Source organism: Macaca thibetana, chromosome 9, assembly GCF_024542745.1.
Source record: "Macaca thibetana thibetana isolate TM-01 chromosome 9, ASM2454274v1, whole genome shotgun sequence".
Lineage (NCBI taxonomy): Eukaryota > Metazoa > Chordata > Mammalia > Primates > Cercopithecidae > Macaca > Macaca thibetana.
Genome location: NC_065586.1, coordinates 85,135,879 through 85,160,231, shown reverse-complemented (window position 1 = coordinate 85,160,231; position 24,353 = coordinate 85,135,879). Strand labels below are relative to the sequence as shown.

General features: G+C 39.1%; 1 protein-coding gene across 1 annotated transcript; it reads left to right on the top strand.

The window, feature by feature from the left end:
* Window positions 1-335: 335 nt before the first annotated feature.
* Window positions 336-1,713, top strand: CH25H (cholesterol 25-hydroxylase). Its single transcript, XM_050805728.1, has one exon. It carries the CDS (start codon window positions 358-360, stop codon window positions 1,174-1,176), a length of 819 nt encoding a protein of 272 aa, XP_050661685.1. The 5' UTR covers window positions 336-357; the 3' UTR covers window positions 1,177-1,713.
* The last annotated feature ends 22,640 nt before the right edge of the window (window positions 1,714-24,353 follow it).

Sequence of the window (24,353 nt, the reverse complement as noted above, 5' to 3'; positions counted from 1 at the left end):
GGACCTGTGATGACACACGTGAACTGAGTTGCCAAACTCATAGAAACTCCACACGGTAGATCTGTACATGAACACATTATCGTGTGTTAATTGTAGTCAACTGAAAAATCAGAACTTACGTGAAAAGTACTAAGTGCCATTGCATACACGCACATTTAAAACCCGATAAGATGCCGTTATAGACGAGCACATTTACAGCAATCAAGCGCCACTCTGCCGGGCTGCTTTCTTATTCAAGCTTCGTATCGCCGGGAAAGGCATGGAAAGGCAGCTGACATCACTTGGGGCGGGGCCGCGAGTCCTGTGAAAAGTCGGTGGGAAGAGAGCAGCAGCCGCAGCTGCCTGCACAGCCTCGTCATGAGCTACCAGAACTCCTCCGACCCCCAGGTCCTTTGCAGCTCCGAGCAGCTGTTCCTGCAGCCCCTGTGGGACCACCTGAGGAGCTGGGAGGCCCTCATACAGTCGCCCTTCTTCCCGGTCATCTTCTCCATCACCACATACGTGGCCTTTTGCCTGCCCTTCGTGGTCCTGGACATCCTGTGCTCCTGGGTGCCCGCCCTGCGGCGCTACAAGATCCACCCCGACTTCTCGCCGTCCGCGAGGCAGCTGCTACCCTGCCTGGGGCAGACCCTCTACCAGCATGTGATGTTTGTGTTCCCCGTGACGCTGCTGCATTGGGCCAGCAGGCCAGCCCTCCTGCCCCACGAAGCCCCCGAGCTGCTCCTGCTGCTGCACCACATCGTGTTCTGCCTGCTACTCTTCGACACGGAGTTCTTCGTGTGGCACCTGCTGCACCACAAGGTGCCCTGGCTGTACCGCACCTTCCACAAGGTGCACCACCAGAACCCGTCCTCGTTCGCGCTGGCCACGCAGTATATGAGCGTCTGGGAACTGTTTTCTTTGGGCTTCTTCGACATGATGAACGTCACGCTGCTCGGGTGCCATCCGCTCACCTCCCTGACCTTCCACGTGGTCAACATCTGGCTGTCCGTGGAGGACCACTCCGGCTACAACTTCCCTTGGTCCACTCACAGACTGGTGCCGTTCGGGTGGTACGGGGGTGTGGTGCACCACGACCTGCATCACTCTCACTTTAACTGCAACTTCGCTCCGTACTTTACACACTGGGACAAAATATTGGGAACGCTGCGGACTGCATCTGTCACAGCGCGGTGATGTGGCTGCGGTGGGTGCCCCTAAGACGTGGGACTGCTGTGCCTTTCACACTTGAATCAAGAGAAACGCCTGAGCTATAGATATTTTTTACGGCAACTAACTTATTAACCGATGAAAACCACAGATAAAACCTGATGTATTTTTGTAATGTGACAAAGTAATTTACATACTGTTTGTGTATCAATACAATTTTGTGTTCTTGGTATTCTTAGTCTAGCTCACCGCAATAGCCTTGAATCCTGGATATGAATTAGACATTCATCACTGGCATATTTAGAGTATCTCTGAAAGGACTTGTTTGTAGAATAAGGAATTTTCTATGTTTCAAAGTGTTCTAAAACCTGGCTTAAAGAACGTATTTTTATGGGTGGTGTTGACTTCTGACTCTAAAAACAATCAAACATGTTTCTGCTGGACAGTGACCAAGATTATAGTACCTTTTTATATTTTTTATAGAACTGTATATTTATTTGGAAAGAAATGTTATTCGTGCTTTAAAAAAGAAAAAAAAAAGAACATGAATCAAATAAGTATTGACTCCCATTTCACTGGCATTTTGACTGACAAAAAGGGAAGAGGGAGTGGGCATACCAAATGTGCTTCTAGGCCTCCATCAGCCTTACCATGGAAAGAGAGGAATCTGGGCGTAGGGTGTTCTGTCAGGGGTTGTTGGAGAAAAGGAGGCAGGAGAAGGGGGCCTGTTTGTCCTTGTGCTCTAGCAATTTCATGGAGGAAAAAAATGCTAATGCTCCTAATGCGTTTCAGCTGATTTCTGCATAACAGGCAAGTGATAGGATTACTCTGTAAAGTTTCATAAAGAGATTAACACTAAGCAATCATTCATTTTATTATTTGTAAGAAAGGACTGGGGAAGGAACAGAATCGGAGGTGTGCCTTGTTTTGCAGAACTGGTGAGTCAATTGCATACACTAGAGCAGCTGATAGATGCAGAAGGCTATTCTGAGGAGGCTCCCGTTTCGTGAAGCCATCCGTAGCTACTGCAAATGAACCTCAAAGCATTGCTTCTGAAATCTGGAATTTTTGTATATTCAGTTTTCTTAATTAAAACACACATGCGGCAGGTACAGCCCTTTCTAAAAGAAAGATAAAGTGAAATTTGGCCCTGGATCCCTGGTTCCTCATCTGGAAAAGGAGGAGGTGTCCCAGATGTTCTTGCAGATGACAGTAAATATTCTTATTACTAACCACACATCCATCACCCATCATGCGCCCCATCTAACTCCTGCCTATTCATTTTAATTTTGTTTTTGGAATATAGTTTATATAGTGTAAAGTTAAAAATCAAGACAATTTCGACAAAATATAAAGAATGGCAGCTTTGTGTGTAATTCTTGGCTCATTATTTTTGAATCAAACTGTCATGTTTAAAGGTAAAACATCCATTTAGAGACCTGGTCTCCACAGTCTGCCAAATGAGACTCCCAAGAAATATGGTTAGGACCTCCAAATATTTGGCAGAATGCCCCAGCGTGTGGAGCCTCACAGCCAGTTTTCACATGTTCCCTTCAACGTGTGTATTCCTTTAGCTTCTTGACTGAAGTTACCCCCTCCTCTGCCTGTATCAGGACCAGACTGGGATTTAAAGATGGTATTGATTTATAAAAGTGAAATCCATGAAAAGAGGAAGTGTGATGTGAGGAGAAAATGCTACATTGACGGTAGAATATTATTATCATGATGAACGTGGCGCCTGGAGTAAGAAGAGAAGAATAAACAGGCAGGTGTGGAGTCTATGGTGCAACTATTAGTTGTAAGCAGCTGTAGGCACGCAAAAGCTGTCCTGTAAATCATGGATAATGACAATTTATTACAGCTTATCCTCAGAGAATTGTAAAAATATATCATGTTGCATCACTGCATAAGGGAATTTTAGGTTTGGGTCAAATTATACACATGGAAAGTGCACAATTTGGATTTAGAAACACTTTCTCACAATCGAATGTCTTAACAGTTTTTAATGCCTTGGAAGGTAGAACTGGGGAAGTGGAGAGGGTGAGCAGTTTTTCAGATAGCTTGAGAACCTGTTAATAAAAATAGTAAAGAAAAAGTTCATATGCACGTGAGCTTTCACACAATTTCTCACTTGCTCCTTTCAACAACACCATAGGGATGTAGAATAATAACAATTATTATTCTCATCATCATCCTATGTTATGAATAGAGGATTGGTACCCACACAGGTTAAGTACATTTTTCCAGGTTACAAAATACGAGGAGTGGGAGCCAGTTCTACTAAACTTAGGTCTGGTAGTGTATACTGTGCATCTCTTCTGATAATATAACTGCCAGAGAGCTGCAAACCCTGCAACACCAACAAATGGCCTCCCTCTGTTCCTCCTTTGTTACTACCCCTAAAACAATGTCACCCTGGCCCACTACTTCACTTCCACAAGGCTGCCAAAGCCTGTGCCTGGGTACGGGAGAAAGCCAGGGGAGGTAGATCAAGGCCAGTCTAAGCAGGCACTGGGAGAGCAGGAGGCAGGTCAATGACTGTGTTTTCTGCATCCTTCATTGCACCTGTGCTACAAACGCAACTACTGCAGCCAGATTACCTGGGTGATAATCTGGGTTCTGGGACTTACCAGCTGAGTGACTTTGGATAAGTTGCTTAACCTCTCTGTGCCTTAGCTTCCTTTTCTATTGATCATAGACCGTCCCTTGCTGAGTTGTTGTGAGGGACTTTTGAGTTACTAGACGCAAAGTGCTAGATGAATCCAAAATCCTGGCTGTAGTCGTGTTTGCAGTGACTGATGCTTTCCAATGTGAGTGCTAGGACTGCAGTTCAGAATGCTAAAAGCTTTTGTTCACAAACATGCTTGTGCTCTCTCATCTTCGAGGAATCAAATAAAGCCAAGTTGTTGGTTCTGCTTCCATCACAAGGTACTTCTCCCATCATCCTTTCAAGGCAAAAGTTTTAGAAAGAGACAGAAATCTATGTTTGTTTGATTCTACTTCCTTACCTCTGAGTCATTCTACTCCCACTCCTCCGGAAACTTTTGCTCTGGGTTGCCTACTAATTTCCTAATTATCAAATTCAGTGACATTTTCCCCCTTGGGTTTCCATTTCCTTGACTTTCTTTCTTCTTCTTCTTTTTTTTTCTTTCTTTTTTCTTTTCTTTTTTTGAGGAATTTGATTTTTAAACCAGCTCAACTTAGAATGTGGTTCTTGCTTGGCTTTAGTGAGGTTTCTCTCAACTCCTGTCCATTTTCATTCTCCAGCTCTTTCTTCTCTCTTCAATGGCTCCTCTTTCGCCACAATAGAGAGGCAAGCCTCAAGGTGCTTCTCATTTTACTAAAATATACCTGTATTGTTTATAATTAATATCCTCCCTACCATCTCCTAATATACTCTATAAATGTCCTACTGCATTGCATTCTAGTAGATACACACAATGTATGTACGCATGTATATTCACATACACCGTGTATATGTGCATATGCATGTAACATGTAAAAGTGCTATATATGTACACACTCTACACAAAAACTCTATGCCTATATGCTATTATGTGTACACATAGATGTATTTATACCCTGTGTACATATGCTGTACATATGCACACATGTGTAATCACACTATATACTATATATGTATACACATTATATGTACACACACTATATATGTAAACATGTACAAACTTGCTGTCTTTGTACTAGATGTGTACACACACACACTATGTCTCCTCTTCTCTCTCTCTTCACATACATAAACGTAAACACACAACTATTTTTGCCCTATCTACCATTTATCTCTGCCTCTAGTACTATGCCTAGTTCTTAATAAACATTGGTTCAGTGTTGCATGAATCCTGGAAGAACTAGAAACACACCTTTACCATTAATCGTGCATTTCTCAAACATTCCTTCTTGTTCTTCTCCATCTTCCATCACTAGTCAATCCCAGATTTCTAACTCAGGCCATGATCACCACTCATAATCTCTGTTCTAGAGGAGGTCACACGCTACTGGGAGAGTCAGGCAAGCGAATGCATTTAATCTAATGTGGCCAGTGCTGTAATGGAGGATGTTAACAGGTTGTTAAAGGAGTTCAAAAAGAGATGGGACATTTGAGCTAAATCATGAAGGATTTTTGTGTCTTCACTAAGCAGGGTAAAGGCATACCTAGCAGAAGAAACAGCAGTTGCAAAATTAGAGAGAGATGAAAGAATTTGACATTCTTGAAACATGGCAGGAAGCTCTGAGCACTGAATGAACAAGGAAGAAATGTGTCTGACACTCAAGGCATATGTCTAACAAGGCAGTTAGGGCCTGGGATTGGGTCCCAGCAACAAACATTTGCTGTCTTGCCTCTTCACGAGCCGTTGAAACTCACCTGCTTATGTCCCAGGGTTTTTGAGAGATGTAAAATTGCTTTGAAACAAACGTTAGAGCTTCTTGTTATCTGTTGATTTATAATGAATAGACAGATAAATGCATTGAAACCTGAACTTGGGCAATTGAGGGACTGGGAAGGGTGGTCCACAGATTTCAAGCAAGGAAGTGATATTAGATCTGGTTCAAGAAGTTAACTGGCAGCAGGGAACAGCGGCAGTGATTCCAGTTAGGCGACTGTTGCAAGTTCTGCCTGGATTCCAATCCTGGCTCCACTGTTTATAAACTTTTTGACCCTGAACAAGTTACTTACTGTCTCTTGCTGAGTATTATGAATGCAGTTATGGGACACTACTTAGAAAATGCTGCAATCAATATTCTTTGCTAATCATTTGCATAAACCTAATATAAATAGCTCTGCCGACCTGTAGCAACTTGAGTGAAGTGTTTATTTCCAATTTTGCTAAGATCTACCCTGCCACATATTTTTGTGGGTACTTAGTGTGAATATTTTTTTAATATCTGTGAACTCTGAAAAGTTTTGTTTAAAAAATGTTTTAAAAAGCATTCACACAATGGAATATGACTCAGCAATAAACAGAAAAAGATGATTAATACATGCAGCAATAAGGTTGTGTCCTAATTATGCTGAGTAAAAGAAGCCAGACAAAAAAGATTATTTACTATATAGTTCAATTCATATAAAATGCCAGAAAATGCAAATGAATTAATGGGGACAGAAAGTAGACCAGTAGTTGTTTGGTGAAGGGAAGGGCAGCAAACATGAATTACCTAATGGTTCTGAGAAAACATAGTAATGAGGGATATGTTCACTATCTTGATTGTGGGGATGGTTTTACAGGTGTTCACAAATGCCAATAATTACCAAATAGTATACTTTAAATATGTGTGGTATATAGTACGTCAATTAGACCAAATGTTGATGGTGATGACAATTTAATCTAGGACCTCCTGTTCTGAGTTTTAGCTTTGAAGCTAGTTTACCATGAACACACACACATACACAAACACTCATACACACACACACACACACACACACACATATACATACACAGAGTCTATAATCCATCCTTTGCTCATCCTTTCTCCTGACTTACTGGAGAAAGCCTCTCAGGAAGAAGAAGGCATGCATGTCTGGGAGCCTGCAAAACCCAGACCCCTTTCTTTAATAACTTCCTCAACCCCCATTATGCACACGCACAAACACAGATTGGGTCCCTGTATCTATTGTTATATTATATGATCCCCACATCATGGCCACAGCTTTCTGTACCATAGTTGGAAATCTGATCCACCTAGGAAGAATTAGGCTGTTTTCCAGGCATTTAGGATATGTAAACCAGCAGATCCAGGTGACCATTTTGGGGCTGCCATTTGTACTGTGTGAATAATGATGCCAAGAAAGCCCATCTGTACATAGAATGAAAGGAGGATGAGCAGATTTTCAGGGAGGGGGAAATGAGAGACACATACCCCTAGAAGGAGAGGAAAGGGGAATGGCAGTTCTGGGAGTAGACCACTGACCTGGTTTCTGGAAGAAGCTCTATAGGCCCAGGTTCTCGACCCTAAACCTGCTACACTTTTTGCCTTTGGGTTCCATGACTTTCTAATAGATTCCTCTTCTCGGGCTGGTTAAATACCTTTCTGGTTCTTGTATGTAAAGAGGACATTGGTTAAAACCTAAGGGTTCTGTGGTGTCCTTTTGCCTTTAGATTGTAGGAGGAAGCCCTTTAGCGCAAACCACTATAGGAGGTTTTTTGTGGTTGACATCAGTGGACAATGAATAGCCACATCCTAATTCACAGGCAGAGTCTGTGGTGCCCCACAGGCCAGGAAGGGAAACTGACTATGTGTGGTTGTTAGGGGCCAATGTGAAGAACAAAATGAGTGTTCTGACATGATTTAGTACCAGCCAACCCCATCTTGACCTTCTATTACCCAAGGTGAGCAAGTGCTATTTTATAGCAATTGGAGTACAGAGTTTATTCCAAATGTTTGCCAAAGACATCTCAAGTCTCATAAAAAAGACTTTGAACCTAAGCCTAATTGGAAGCCCAAACTTTACCTCAATCCTATCCTTCCTATAGAGGGCATATCCTTATTTCCTAACAGGCCTCTTATGGGTAATGGGTCCTATAGTGCCACACTGTGTTCCCCAAGGGTTTGAGGTCCCAGCTGATGCTAGCAGCTTTCTAACACACATCTTGACTTCCTCTGTTGGGCTAACTTTCCATTTGACACATCTTGATGCCGCTTGGTATTTTTCCTGTCTCTGCGTGTTTGTTTCCAGCTGTGTCTCTTTTGCTGCCTTGTTCTTTTGTTTTGTTCTTGGCTGACATTTATCAAATGCTTACTAGGTATGAGATTCTCTCAACTCATTTTATGTCTAGTAACTCATTTAATTCCTAACAGCAACCCATGAATGACACAGAGACATTCAGAAACTCACCTCGTATCTTTTAGCTAGTAAGTGGCCGAGCCATGGTACACACCAGGCACATCCTTCTGGAACCTGCCTTTATCACTAGTCATCACTGGACTCTGCCATCCCCTCAGGAGCTCAGTTTTTCTTTGTCTCATCTTCTTCTCATGATCTCATAGAAAAATGAGCCAAAGTTTGCTTAGAAGAGTTTTGTCTTTGAGAACTTGTTCCTTTTTCTGCAAGGAAAAGGTGAGTTGCTACAAGCGCAGATTATATTTTCATAACGAGAAGCTGGACTGTGAATCAATCCATTCAAAGGGATATGTCCTTAGGCAGCTTTTTCCATATAACCCACAACTGTACTTGCTCATGGGGATTTTACGAGATTGGATGGAAGGACTAGTGTTCATTAATGAAAGAAAAAAGTGGACCATAAATGAAAAAAGTTTGCAAAACACAATTTGTATACAGTGCAGGTATAACATGCATTTTTCTGGTGAGATGGGTTGGAGACCTCCTGAAGGGCAATGAAGAGGTATAGGAAAGGGACTGCAGAGGGGGGTTTCAGATCTGGTAGCTGAGCAGCCAGCCAGTTGTGCATCCAGCCAGGAGATGTGGTCTGGTTGTCCAAGGTTGGGGCTTCTTTCTGGTTTGACCCTCCTAGTGGGCTGCTCTGATTGAGGGCTTTGACTACGTTACCAGCACAGAGCCCAGCACATCAGTCTACTCAAGACTACTCTACGTTGCCTCCCTGGCGTAATGCTCAGCACTTCAATTTAACCAACAGCTTAATGAGCACTTACAGTGCAATAATAAATAATCATGATAACCGTAACAAGAATAATGATAATAATGGCTATTATATAACAATTGCTGACTATGGCTCAGGTGTTGTGCTAAATGCTTTGCACGTATGATTCCTTTTTATCCTTAAAGCAACCTTCTTTGCCTTTTTTTTTTTTAGATGGAATCTTACTCTGTCAACCAGGCTGGAGTGTAGTGTTATGATCTTGGCTCACTGAAACCTCTACCTTCTGGGTTCAAGCAATTCTCCTGCCTCAGCCTCCTAAGTAGCTGGGATTACAGACATGCACCACTACGCCCGACTAATTTTTTTATTTTTAGTAGAGATGGGGTTTCACCATATTGGCCAGGGTGGTCTTGAACTCCTGATCTCAGGTGATCTGCCTGCCTTGGCCTCCCAAAGTGCTGGGATTACAGGCATGAGCCACCGTGCCCGGCCAAAACAACCTCATTTTCAAAGCTAACAATCTGCTTGGTTAAGTAATACCTTTATTAACTCACCTCAAAGATCCACCCCAGATGATAAACAAATACATAAATTAATTTCAGATTATGTTAATACTATGAAAAACAATGAACTGGTTTGATATGATGGAGAGGACCTGGGAGGTGGGGAGGGTTACTGCAGAAGGGGGATAAGGGAACGCATCTTTGAGAAAGTGATGTTTAAGAGGAGACCTGAATGACAAGAGGGAGCCAGCCAGGTGAAGTACGTTGTGTGTTCATTCCTATTTCACAGACAAGAAGGAAAATTTAAAGTAATTGCCTAAGATCAAATAGCTGTATGGTAAAAGCCAGAGTTGGGACCCAGGTTGGTCCTATAATTTTGCTCCAGTCTCTTCCAATGTGTCCACTCAGCATGTCATGCTCTCTTTCAGCTGCCATTGTTTCACCTGTCCAAGGGATCTTCATTGTTTCTGGCTCTTGCCATTCAAATTCCTTTCCTGTTATCCATTTCTCTCTGACCTCTGATTTTCCAGGTTCAAGCTCATTAGCCCGTTGTTAAGGCAGGTTTTAGCCTTAGATAAAGATTATCTTCTAAAGTGGTATCCGGCCTCTGTAGTAACTGTGGGCTAGGGTTGTATATGCCTTGTACAGAGGCAGTGTGTCTGTAGGATGCCCTTGGGGCTGAAGAGTTTCCATTCCATCCCAGATCCCAGCCTGCAGAATAAAGATAACTAAACTCTGACAGGTTGGGATATGGAATGGAGTGGACGTAAATGGGATATGTAGTGCAAATAAAGTGTGTATGCAGATAACGACATTTTACTCTTCCTTTTCGATCTAGATGCCTACCGCCCCCCCCCCCCCCCCCCCCCCCCCGCTTTTCTTGCTTTCTTGCTCTGGCTAGAAGGCTAGAATCTACAGTAAAAATTGAATAGAAGTAACATAAGAGAGGATATCCTTGCCTTGTTCTTAATCTTAGAGAAAAAACACTCATTGTTGCACTGTTATGTATGAAATTATCTCTAAATTTTTTGTACATGCCCTCCATCAGATTGAAGAATTCCCTTTTTATTCCTAGCTTTCTGAGAGTTTCAAATAAAAAATGGATATAATGTTAAAAATACAATTTTCTTATTATCCTTGTAGTATCTGTAGAATGTATATTTATCTCACCTTCCCATACCTAACATAGATAAGTTGTGTCTTTTTTCCCTCATCACTTTAAATAGAGGCTTATCAATTTTACTGGTCTTCTCAAAGAACGTGCTTTTGCTTTCATTTACTTTTTATATTGTTTTTCTTTTTATATTTCACTTATTTCTATTTTCATCTATAGTATTTCCTGTATTTAGCTTACTTTGAGTTAAATTTGCTCTTCTTTCTGTAGGTTCTTAAAACATGAACTGGGTTGATGTGTGGAGAAGAACTGGGAGGTTAGGGAGAGTTCCTGCCCAAAGGGTAAGAGGGAAGTCCTCTTCCAGGAAGTGCTATTTAAGAGGAGAGTGAAAGTTGATGTCATTGCTTTAATATTTTCTTTTCTAGTGATATAGATATTTTAATGCTATAAAGTTTCCTACAAGTACTGCTTTGGCTGTAACCTAAAAATTTTGTTACGTTGTGTTTTCATTTTAATATAATTCAAAATAATTTCTAATTTCACTTTTATTTTTTGTCCCATAACCATGTCAAGTATGTTATTTAGTTTCCAACATTTGGAGAGCTCCCAAATATCTTTCTGTTACTGATTTCTAATTTAATTCCATTTTGTTCAGAGACCATACTTTGCATGTTTTTTTAAAAAAATGAGATACAATTTACATAACATAAAATTCACCATTTCAATTACTTTAACGTGCCCAACTCAGTAGATGTTAGTATATTCACAAAGTTGTGTAACTGTCACCACTATCGAATTCTAGAGGATTTTTATCACTCCCACCCAAAAATCCATACTCCTTACCAGTTACTCCTCATTCACTGCTCCTGATAGTTTCCAGTAGGGAACACTAATCTACTTTCTATCTCTATGGCTTTATTTTTTCTGCCATTTTATTAAAAATATTATAATTTAAATATTATAGCTATTTTGATGGGGCAATAGTATCTCATTGTGATTTTGATTTGCATTTTCTAATGACTAATGATGTTGAGCATCTATTTATGTTTTTTTTTTAATTTTTTTTTTTGAGACGGAGTTTTGCTCTGTTGTCCAGGCTGGAGTGCAATGCTGTGATTTTGGCTTACTGCAACCTCCGCCTCACAGGTTCAAGTGATTCTCCTGCCTCAGCCTCCCAAGTAGTTGGAGATTACAGGTGCTCCAAACCACATCTGTCTAATTTTTGTATTTTTAGTAAAGACAGGGTTTCACCAGGTTGGCCAGCCTGGTATTGAACTCCTGACCTCAGAGGATCCACCCGCCTAGGCCTCCCAAAGTGCTGGAATTACAGGCATGAACCACTGCCTATTTATGTTCTTACTGATAAAATAGTGTGGAACTTCAAATATAATGTTGAATAGAAGTGATGAGATTAGACATCCTTGTCTTATTATTAGGGAGAGCACTTACAGTCTTTCACCATGGAGTGTGATGTTATCTGTGGGGTTTTTATGCTCCTTATCATGGTGAAGAAGGTCCCTCTGTTCCTAATTTGTTGTGTGTTTTTGACAAGAAAGAGTGTTTGATTTTTGCCAAATGCTTTCTCTGTATATATGGAGATAATCGTGTAGGATTTTTCCCTTTTATTCTATCAATTTAATCTGATTGAAGTTGAAGCACAATGGAATAAATTCCACTTTGTCATGATGCATAATCATCCTTTTAATATGCTGCTGGATTTGGTTACTTAGTATTTTGTGGTGTATGTTTACATTTATGCTTATAAGGGATTTTGACTTGCAGTTTTCTGTATTGACTTTGGTATCAGGGTAATTATGCTGTCTTTCTAGATTGAGTTAGAACATGTTCTCTCCTCATCTATGTTTTGGAGTAGTTTGAGAAGGTTTGGTGTTATTCTCTGAATTATTCTCTGAATGTTTGATAGAATTCACAAGTGAAGCAATTAGAACCTGGACTTTTCTTTATTGGGGTATTTTGATTACTAATTCATTATCTTTAATTGTTAAAGTTTTATTCAGATTTTCTATTTCTTCTTGAGTTAGTTTTGATAGTTTGTATGATTCTAGAACATCGTTCATTTCATCTAGGTCATCTAATTTGTTGTCATAAAATTGTTCATTGTATTCTCCTATAATCATTTTTATTTCTGTAAGGTTGGCTGTAATATCTTCATTTTTATTTCTTATCTTATCTTATTTTACTTATTTTAGTCTTCTCTTTTTTATTGATCAACAGAGCTCAAGATTTTTCAATTTTATTAATATTTTCAAAGATTCATCTTTTGGTTTCATCAGTTTCTATTTTTTTGTTCTTTTTAAATTCTCTATTTCATTTATCTCTATTCTAATTTTTATTACTTCTTGTCTTCTGCTGGCTTTGAGTTTTGTTTGCTCCTCTTTTTCTTGTTTTTGAAGGTGTAAAGTTCTTGATTTGAAGTCTTTCTCCTTTTATTTATTTTTTAATTTTTTTATTTTTGGAGACCAAGTCTTTTTCTGTCACCCCGGCTGGAGTGCAGTGACACGATCTCAGCTTACTGCAACCTCCACCTCCTGGGTTCAAGCAATTCTCCTGCCTCAGCTTCCCAAGTAGCTGGGACTACAGGTGCACACTACCACGCCTGGCTAGTCTTTCTATTTTTAAAATGTAGAAACTTACAGGTATAATTTTCCCTATGAGCACTCTTGCTGCCTCTGATAACTTTGGCATGTCATGTTTCCATTTTTTTTTCCATCTCAATTAATTTTCTAGTTCCCATGTGGTTTTTTCTTTGACCTATTGGTAATTTATAAACATTATTTAATTTCCACATATTTGTGAATTTTTAAATTTTTTTGTTACTGGTTTCTAATTTAATTCTTTTGTGGGGAGAAAATATATTTCACATAACTTTATTCCTTGGAAGGTAGAGGGAGGGAAAAAGACATTCCATGCAAATGTACACCAAAAGCGAGCAGAAGTAGCTCTTCTTATATCAGACAAAACAAATTTCAAAGCAACAGCAGTTTAAAAAGACAAAGAGAGACATTATATAATGATAAAAGGCCTTGTCCAACACGAAAATATTACAATCCTAAATATATATGCACCTAACACTGGAGCTCCCAAATTTATAAAACAATTACTACTAGACCTAAGAAATGAGATTGACAGCAACCTAGTAACAGTGGGGGACTTTAATACTCTACTGAGAGCACTAGACAGGTCATCAATACAAAAAGTCAACAAAGAAACAATGGATTTAAACTACACCCTGAAACAAATGGGCTTAACAGATATTTACAGAACATTCTACCCAACAACTGAAGAATATATATTCTATCCATCAGTGCATGGAACTTTCTCCAAGATAGACCATATGATAGGTCACAAAACAAGCCTCAATAAATTTAAGAAAATTGAAATTACATCAAATACTCTCTCAGATCACAGTGGAATAAAACTGAAAATCAACTCCAGAAGGAACCTCCAAAACCATGCTAATACATGGAAATTAAATAACCTGTTCCTGAATGATCATTGGGTCAACAATGAAACCAAGACAGAAATTAAAAAATTCTTCCAACTGAACAATAATAGTGACAAAACCTATCAAAACCTCTGGGATACAGCAAAGCAGTGCTAAGAGGAATGTTCATAGCCTGACGTACCTACATCAAAAAGTCTGAAAGAGCACAAATAGACAATCTAAGGTCACACCACAAGGAACTAGAGAAACAAAAACAAACCAAACTCAAACCCAGCAGAAGAAAGGAAATAACCAACACCAGAACAGAACTAAATGAAACTGAAACAAACAAACAAATACAAAAGATAAATGAAACAAAAAGCTGGTTCTTTGAAAAGATAACTAAAATTGATAGACCATTAGCAAGGTTAACCAAGAAAAGAAGAGAGAAGATCCAAATAAGCTCAATTAGAAATGAAACGGGAGATATTACAACTGACACCACAGAAATACAAAAGATCATTTAAGGCTACTATGAACAACTTTATGCACCTAAACTAAAAAACTTAGAGGTGATGGATAAATTCTTGGAAAGATACAATCCTCCTACCTTAAATCAGGAAGAGTTAGAAACCTTGAACAAACCAACAACTAGCAGCGAGATTGAAATGATAATAAAAAAATTACCAACAAAAAAAGTTCAGGACCAGATAGATTCACAGCTAAATTCTACTAGACATTCAACAATGAATTGCTACCAATCCTATTGACACTACTCCACAAGATAGAGAAAGAAGGAATTCTCCCTAAATTATTCTATGAAGCCAGTATCACCCTAATGCCTAAGGACATAACAAAAAAAGAAAACTACAGACCAATATCCCTGATGAGCATGATGCAAAAATTCTTAACAAAATGCTATCTAACTGAATCCAACAGCATATCAAAAAGATAATCCACCATGATCAAGTGGGTTTCATACCAGAGATGCAGGGATGGTTTAACGTACACAAGTCAATCATTGTGATATACCACATAAACAGAATTAAAAACAAAAATCACATGATCATCTCAATAGAGGCAGAAAAAGCATTCGACAAAATCTAGCATCCTTTTCTCTAGAGGGACAGAACTAATATATATGTTAATTTATATATAAACTCCCATTTATATATATACACACACCTATATATACATATACACATATATGTACTTTATATACATATATACAAAGATAAGTAAAATTGATAGACCATTAGCAAGATTAACCAAGAAAAGAAGAGAGAAGATCCAAATAAGCTCAATTAGAAAAGAAACAGGAGACATTACAAGATATTACAACGGGAGAAAGATGTAGGCTGAGAGGCTAAGCCAGTCTAGTTTTTTCACATTCTTCTGCCTGCTTTTTATTCTGGCCGTGCTGGCAGCTGATTAGATTGTGCCCACCCAGATTAAGGTTAGATCTGCTTTTCCCAGCCCACTGACTCAAATGTGAATCTCCTTTGGCAATACCCTCAAAGACACATCCAAGATCAATACGTTGTATCCTTCAATCCAATCAAGTTGATGCTCAGTATTAACCATCACAGTTTATGACTGAAATCCTCAGCAAAATCGGCATACAAGGGACATCCCTCAATGTAATAAATGCCATCTATGACAAACCAACAGCCAACATAATACTGAATGGGAAAAAGTTAAAATCATTCCTTCTGAGAACAGGAACAAGACAAGGATGCCCACTCTCACCACTTCTATTCAACATCATACTGGAAGTCCTAGCCAGAGCAATCAGACAAGAGAAAGAAATCAGGGGTATCCAAATCAGTAAAGAGGAAGTCAAATTGTCGCTGTTTGCTGATTATATGATTGTATACCTAGAAAACCCTGAAGACTCCTCCAAAAAGCTCCTTGAACCAATAAACAAATTCAGTAAAGTTTCAGGATACAAAATTAATATACAAATCAGTACAAATCAGTAGCTCTGCTATACACCAAGAGCAACCAAGCTGAGAATCAAATCAAGTACTCAACCCCTTTTACAATAGCTGCAAAAGAATAAAATACTTAGGAATATACCTAACCAAGGAGGTGGAAGACCTCTACAAGGAAAACTACAAAACACTGCTGAAAGAAATCACAGATGACACAAACAAATGGAAACACATCCCATACTCATTGATGGGTAGAATTGATATTGTGAAAATGATCATACTGCCAAAAGCGAGCTACAAATTCAATGCAATTCCCATCAAAATACCACTGTCATTCTTCACAGAACTAGAAAAAACAATACCAAAATTCATATGGAAGCACAAAAGATGTTGCATAACCAAAGCAAGATTCAGCAAAAAGAACAAATCTGGATGCCGAGACCAGCTCGGTCGGGGAAACCCTAACCCAGTGGTGCTAGAGGAATTAAAGACACACACACAGAAATACAGAGGTGTGAGGTGGGGAATCAGGGGTCTCACAGCCTTCAGAGCTGAGAGCCCAAAACAGAGATTTACCCACATATTTATTAACAGCAAACCAGTCATTAGCATTGTTTCTATAGATATTAAATTAACTAAAAGTATCCCTGATGGGAAACGAAGGGATGGGCTGAATTAACTGCAGCAGGAACATGCCCTTAAGACACAGATTGCTCATGCTAATTGTTTGTGGCTTAAGAATGTCTTTAAGCATCTTCCACCCTGGGCAGGCCAGGTGTTCCTTGCCCTCATTCCTGTAAACCCACAACCTACCAGCTTGGGCGTTAGGACCATTAAGAATATGTTATAGTGCTGCAGAGATTTTATTTATGGCTAGTTTTGGGGCCAGTTTATGGCCAGACTTGGGGGGGCTTTCTCCCAACATCCGGAGGCATCACATTACCCAACTTCAAACTATACTATAAGGGCATAGTCACCAAACAGCATGGTACTGGCATAAAAATAGGCACGTAGGCCAATGGAACAAAATAAGAGAATCCAGAAATAAACGCAAATATTTACAGCCAACTGATCTTTGACAAAGCAAGCAAAAACAAAGTGGGGAAAGGACACCCTACTCAACAAATAGTGCTGAGATAATTGGCAAGCCACATGTAGGGAATGAAACTGGATCCTCATCTCTCACCTTAAAAAAAATCAACTCAAAATGGATCAAGGACTTAAATTTGAGGCCTGAAACTATAAACATTCTAGAGGAAAACATGGAAAAACCCTTTTAGACATTGGCTTAGGCAAAGATTTCATGATGAAGAACCCAAAAACAAATGCAATAAAAGCAAAGATAAATAGGTGCAACTTAATTAAACTAAAGAGCTTCTGCATGGCCAAAGGAACAGTCATCAGAGTCAATGGACAACCCACAACCCACAGAGTGGGAGAAAATATTCATAATCTATACATCCGACAAAGGACTAATATCCAGAATCTACAAGGAACTCAAACAAATTAGCAAGAAAAAAACAAACAATCCCATCAAAAAGTGGGCTAAGGACATAAATAGACAATTCTCAAAAGAAGATATATAAATGGGCAACAAACATGAAAACATGCTCAGCATCAGGAATGATCAGTGAAAAGCAAGTCAAAACCATAATGCAATACCACCTGACTTCTGCAAGGATGGCCATAATCAAAAAAAAAAAAAAAAAAAAAAAAAAAAAAAAAGATGCTGGCATGGATGAGGTGAAAAAGGAACACTTCTGCATTGCTGGTGGGAATGTAGACTAGTACAACAAAGAACTAAAAGTAGAACTACCATTTGATTCAGCAGTCCCACTACTGGTTATCTGCCCAGAGGACAAGAAGTCATACAGAAAAGATACTTGCACATGCATGTTTATAGCAGTACAGTTGCAAAAATGTGGAACAAGCCCAAATGCCCATCAATCAATTAGTGGATAAAGAAACTGTGATATATATATGTGTGTGTGTATATCTATATCTATATATAGATATAGATATAGATATAGATATATTTAATGGAACACTACTAAGCCAGAAAAAGGAATGAATTAATGACATTCACAGCAACTTGGATGGAATTGGAGACTGTTATTCTAAGTAAAGTAACTCAGGAATGGAAAACCCAGCATTGTATGTTCTCACTCTTAATTGGGTGCTAAGCTATGGGGATGCAAAGGCATAACACTGATACAAGGGACTTTGGGGACTCTAGGAGGGGGAAAGGGTGGGAAGGGGGTGAGGGATAAAAGACTACAAATTGGGTTCAGTGTATACTGTTCAGGTGATGGGTGCATCAAAATCTCATAAATCACCACTAAGGAACTTAGTCATGTAACCAAATACCACCTTTTCCCCCCAAAACCTATGGAAATAATTTTTTTAAAAAAGGTAATAAACCCTGCAACATATTTAAAAAAGTCTTCTATTTCCTTGCTGATCTTCCATCTAATTATTCTGTCCATTATCTAAAGTGGGGTTTTGAAGTTATTGCTAAACTGTTTCTCCCTTCAATTCTGTCAGTTTTTGCTTCACACGTTTTGGGGATCTGTGCTAGGTGCATATGTGTGTTGAAAAGCTGTATCTTCTTGATGAATTCAATCTTTTATCACAATACAGTCATTTTTGTCTCTTATAAAAATATTTGTGGATTTTTTTTTTTTTTGAGACAGCTTCTCCTAAGCTTTTCCTTTCAATTCTTTCCTCCCAAGGTTTTGGTTAGTTAATTGCTTGCCCAATTGCTATCTATTGCCCAAGCAGCAGCACTGGGTAAGTTCAAATTAGATTAGATAAAGGCAGGTTTTTTGGGCTTATCCTCCAGGTGGACACCAAACTGGTCATAACAAATGACCAAAGTTCTTTGGAAACGAAGTGCATTCTGCTCCTGGCAGTACCAGTACCTGTAATAGGAATGAAGAATGTTATCTTTAAGGCAACTGTTGAGACGGGAAGTGGGGTATGAAGCCAGGGTAAATTAAAAAGACAAAAAGTTCTCTGTTCTTATTGAGAGTCAGCCAAATTTTATTCATTAAGCATTTTCCTGGTTCTTGCACGCTTTTGTTTAGTTTCCAATGTTCCAATGAAAGTTGATTTTGATAGTTTTTGATAGTTTTTCCGGTACCTTTAAGAAGGGATAATTTTTTCAAGTTTCTTACCCTCCATTTCAACTCCTACTTTGTATGTTTTGAATAATTTAAAATTTCTGAAGGCTGTTTGTGGTTGAGAATATGATCTATCTTGGAAAATGTTTCACATGTGCCTGTATGAGTCAGCTTGGGCTGCCATAACAAAATACTACAGACTGGCTGGCTTAAACAACAGACATTTATTTCTCATAGTTCTGGAGGCTATGAGGTGCTGGACAATTCAGTTTCTGGTGAGGGTCCCCTTCCTGGCTTGCAGACAACCACCTTCTCAAGTGATGCTGAGAGGGCAAGCAATGGTCACTCTTTCTCTTCTTAGAAGAACACAAGTTCCATCATGGGAGCCCCACTCTCATGACCTCATCTAAACCTAATTATCTCCCAGAGGTCCCACCTCCAAATACTATCACACTGGGGGTTAGTGCTTCAATATTTAGGGCTCCAAAATAATTCTTTTTTTTTGTAGTGGAAACAAACATTCAATCTATAATAATATTTGCAAAGAATATGCATTCTCTTCTTGGATGAAGTGTTCTATAGTTGTTAAGTACATCAAGTTGATTGAAGTGTATTCCACATTTCTTATATCCATATTTTCTTTCTACTTGTTCTATCAATTATTGAAAGTGGGTTTTGGAAATCTCTGATTATAACTGTAGATGTGTCTATTTCTTCTTTTAGTTTTATCAATTTTTGCTTCATTTATTTTGAACCCTATGAGGTATATTTTTATATGAGGCATAACAAAATTTAGGATCATAATGCACTCCTGATTTACCAAGCAACTACTGTGTGACAAACATTCTTCTACTTGCTTTTTACATGTAAACTCCTTCACTGTTAAAGCTTATTCAGTAAATGGCATCTTATTTTTAAAGAGGAGAAAAAAACGGAGGCACAAAGTGGTGAAGAACCTCACACAAAGTTTTATATAGCAGAATAAAAACCCAAACATGAGGCTGCAGTGCTCTCAATTTTAACTAGTATGTTATTTTAGGTGTGGAGTGGGGATTTGAACTTAGAGTAAGGTCAAGCAGAGGAATATGATCAAATTGCAAGCTTCCCTGGAAACTGAGTCTTTGTTGTAGTAGTTGTTGAACTGGTTCAAATCATAGCATATCAAGTACATCTATTACTAGATGAAATCACAAAACATATTTTCTTGCAAAATAAAAGTAATTTAGCTTGGGGCCATCATTTAAATTTCACATATTTCTGTTTCTCTCTTGGTAGGTATGTGTGATCTTAGAGCTGATCTCTCTTTTCCTATCCCTGGGTTATACAAAAGCAGTCCCAAGGTGGCCGATGAGAAGAAAGGATATATCTTCAAAAAATTTTAGTCCTGTAAAAGCCATTGCCAAGGAAGCTCAGTAGTCAACCCCAGTTGGCCAATAGGGCTTTATTCAAATGCCTCCCACAACCTCCTCTGTTTCTTGCTAAATCATTTAGAGATAGGACACTGGACTTCTAATGAAAGTAAGAGATTTGAGTTTTAGCTTTTTCACCTACTAACTTTGTGACTATGAAAAAGTGACTTAACTAATCTGTACCATCAATCTACTATACTACCTACAAACAAAAAAGGTTATTTTGATGCTAATACATAAAGCACTATTTAAATATGGGGCATTTTCCTTATTCTTATTTTTCTTCTTTTAAATAAAGGATGCCTGCTTCCTCCAGTATCTGCTTGGCAGTCTGTAAGTCATTACAAATAAATATTATTTAATAAGTTCCTTCCATTTATCAGGCACTTTCGTCTACATCACCTCATTAAGCCCTCATTAACCCATCAACCTTATAGAATCTTTTTCACAATTGCCAGAGGAGGAAATTGAGGTTCAGAGAGATTACATGACTTACCTATAACTACCCAGAGTGTATGTGGAAAACCAGGATACAAATTCAGTTGGTAAGTAAAGCCTTTTTTCCCCACCCATTCCCTTCTCTCCCCTCCCTCCAATAATATGCTCTCTGGGTCAGCCATGTACAGCCATACAGGTTGTACATTGAACAGCTCCAGGGAGTGTCATTTCTTTAGGTGGTAGTGTGAATGGCACCCCCTAGAGGTGTGGAGTGCTCAACTTGCAGAGCTGTATAAGGAGGCCCTGGAGCCTGTAATGTGTTTTGTTCAGAGTTAAGATTTTATTGACAACCATATCTTTACCCCAGCCTTCTTTCAATCATTCTGGAGTTGCTTTCAATGCTTTTATAAGTCTGAGTAAATCACCTAAAGGAATCTATCTGATCACACCACCTCTCACCATGTGGTGGGACTTTCTCAATGTTGTAGTAATTCATATGCCTGCATTTGTTCTATTATTTGAGTATTTGCTTTCCACATGTTTCTACCTGCCTGCCAGCTTCCAAAAATTACCGTGAAAGAAATTGGCTAGATTTGGCAGGAAGAGGCCAAAACAGGCAAAAAGTGAACTACTGCCTTTGAGTTTGTTTTGACAGGTTGCCTTAATGCACTTGTGAGTGTTTAAATCATTAAAAGACTTAGAGGCACTGTTCAAAGAAAGAAGCCCTTTTATGTCTTATTTTCCAGAAAATGCAGATTAGCACCACTCTGTGCTTTTGGCTGTGAGATATGACTTCATCCATATATGGGAGGAAGTATGAATTAAGGGATAAATTAGAGAACGTGAATATTTATCATTTGGGTATATTTCTTTCCTTTCTAGGACAGCTCCCTAAATGCTGTGGTATAGAGGCCCTTCCTACCAGCTAGGTTTTAATGAAGGTGTTTGTACTCAAGGGAGTGCAGGCAGCAGAAACATTTTTGGTGCAACTGAGAAGGGTCTAGGGTCTGGGTTGGGCCCAGTTAATGATTTGATTTAGTTACCTCAGTAGTAGTTACAGAAATATTATATTTCCCTTACCTTTGTAACGGGTTTTATAGAAAGCTTTCCAGTCAGGAATGTTTATATATATTATAATCTTGTGAGTTGGGATTGATAGACAGTTTTTCATCTAGCAAAAAAGTCATCTGGAGCCTGAAGCTGGAGATATCAAACAAGATGTCCAAGTTCACAAAACATTTTCACTTTCTCTCCAGGATCCCCATAGCAACTGTTGTATCCATTTGGAGGTCATGGAGATTTAAATCCTTTGCTTTCTCTAGTCCTAAACCCAAAGATGGATAACATTTAAAACCTCTCCAAATTATTACAGTGATTATAGACTAATTATAGTTGAGTGACCATTCCAGTAGAGTAAATCCATAACAGTGTAAGCAGCCTTATCCAGAAACAGCCCCTTCTACAATAACAGCCCTTTATCTCAACAGCAAGTGCCAACATAAACAGTAAGTGGGAGGAACTCCAATCATTGTCTATTAATAATTGCTTCAACAAGGACTACCTCAAGACCAAGCAGATATTCATACCCCAATGTAAACATAGGGTGTTTACATTGTTACCCTGGAATATAAATAGAGGTGTGATAGGAGCCCAATGTAAACTTTACATTGCACTCCTGTAAACTTTACATTGGCCTCCTATTGGCCTATGGAGTTACAGGTAGCTAGAATGAAGACAGCCCAGCCTGTTGGTTGTCATGCAGCCAGATTATGATGCTATTTTCATCCACTGGGATTTGGAAATAACCATCCTCTCCAGGAAACCTGTGTTTACAACCCCGATTGGTCTCCTCTACTACTCCTATCTTAAACTGTGGTCTCCCAGGAAGCACGGGTCTTCTGTGTCTAAATGTGTATGTTGATAGAAGCATACATATTTATACATGATTCATTGATGTCAAAGAGGCTGTCATTCTTTTTCAACATCTAGCTTCCTGTGAACAATTGAACAAACTTGAAGCTAGGCTCTTGATGTGAAAGGCAAACATTATTTTGGAAAATGGAAGTTGGTGTTGATTCACAGTTCAATCCAGAGTTAAGCAAAGAGATTGGCCTAGACCAAGAAAAACTGGAGCAGGTTGGAAGGAGAGAGATAATTCAGGACATGGGAAAATTAACGTTGGTAGTTTCAAGAATCATCTGTGTGGCTTGACATGGTTCCAAAAACTTCTTCTTCCAAGTAATATAATATAGGACAGTCTTTTCCCTGAAAGTTAAGATTTCTATTGTTTCCAGCTCACTTGAGGGCAAATACCTTTATAAAGCTTAGCTGGTGGGGAAAGAGGTTTTGCACGTAAGCACCAATTTGAGGCATATTTTCTCCAATTTGCCAGAAACACTGAAAGAAGGCAAGAAGGGGAGGGCTGAATACAGAGTTGGAAACTTTGTTGGAGATAAATATTTGAAAATGTGTCATTCTACACTGTTGTTTTATAAACTTTTTATCTTGTCTTAGCTGAAATCTTGTGTGGAAATGTAATAAAAATAAATATAGAAAAACAGAGCTGTTGTGGTTGAATGGGAAGTAGTTGTACAGAGTCTGCTTGACCTGCCACCCACACATCCCCACGGGAACATTGAGGCTCCTCAGAACTCTAAGGAACACAGTGAAAAACCAGTGAACTAGGAGATTTCTAGAATTTCTTTGTTTGGAATAAAGTGTTTGCTCTCCAGCCATTGCTGGAGTGGGGACCAGGAAGAAAGGATCTGATTCTAAACTCTTTGATGGGAAGCATCCATTTTCATTAATCTCTATGCTGTTGTTGACAAGTGCAAGGTCCAGGTCTTCTCAGGGGCTGATTAATAGTTGTCGAATAAATGAATTCATCTTTAAAACTATGCATTTGAGTGACCAAAGGTATCTAGAACCAAGGGAGCACAGGAAAGTGAGTATATTAAAGAGAAAGAATGTGGGTTTGATGTTGCCTTGATGTCCTCATGATTTCCTTCCTACTTGGTCCTAATGAAAAATGAAACACATGACATTAATGCATCTTCCTGCTCAATATAGCTTGACATTGACAAATTATCAGGTCTAGTTCATATTGTGCCCTAGCAGTCAGGCTTAAAGAATCCATCAACTATAATTCTCAAATTTTAGAATGCATAGGAATCACTAGGAGAAACTGCAAAAACAAAAACAAAACCAAATCAGCACATACCCAGTAAGACTCATGGTCTGTAACTCCATAGGTTCTGCTTCAGTGGATCTAGGGTAAGGACCAAGAGTTCTTAAATGAATGGTTCACGGGCCACAATTCAGGAAATCTTGACTGCACTGGATGAAACGTGCAGGAGATGAAAAGTAACTGCTTGTTCTTTGAGGTGACAACTGCATTTCCAGATTGTGTGAATTCTCGGCAAACCAAAAACCCCAACATTAACAATGAGGGCGGCCCTAGAAGTACCCCCATCTCCCAAGAGTTTCTCAGAATGGTAGCTTCCACCTTGCAGGTTCCCAGCTCACATGCTGTGGTAGGGCTCACAGGGGTAGAGGCCGGGGAAGATGACTCCAATTGTAGCTGAAGCCTAGAGTTGACACATTTCTTTCCAAAGTTTGGAACAGCCTCCAAAAATACCAAGTAGTAGTCAGAATGAAGCCAAAAT

Excerpts from the sequence above, each read along its gene's own strand:
- CH25H (XM_050805728.1), top strand. The coding sequence starts at position 358 with ATGAGCTACCAGAACTCCTCCGACCCCCAGGTCCTTTGCAGCTCCGAG.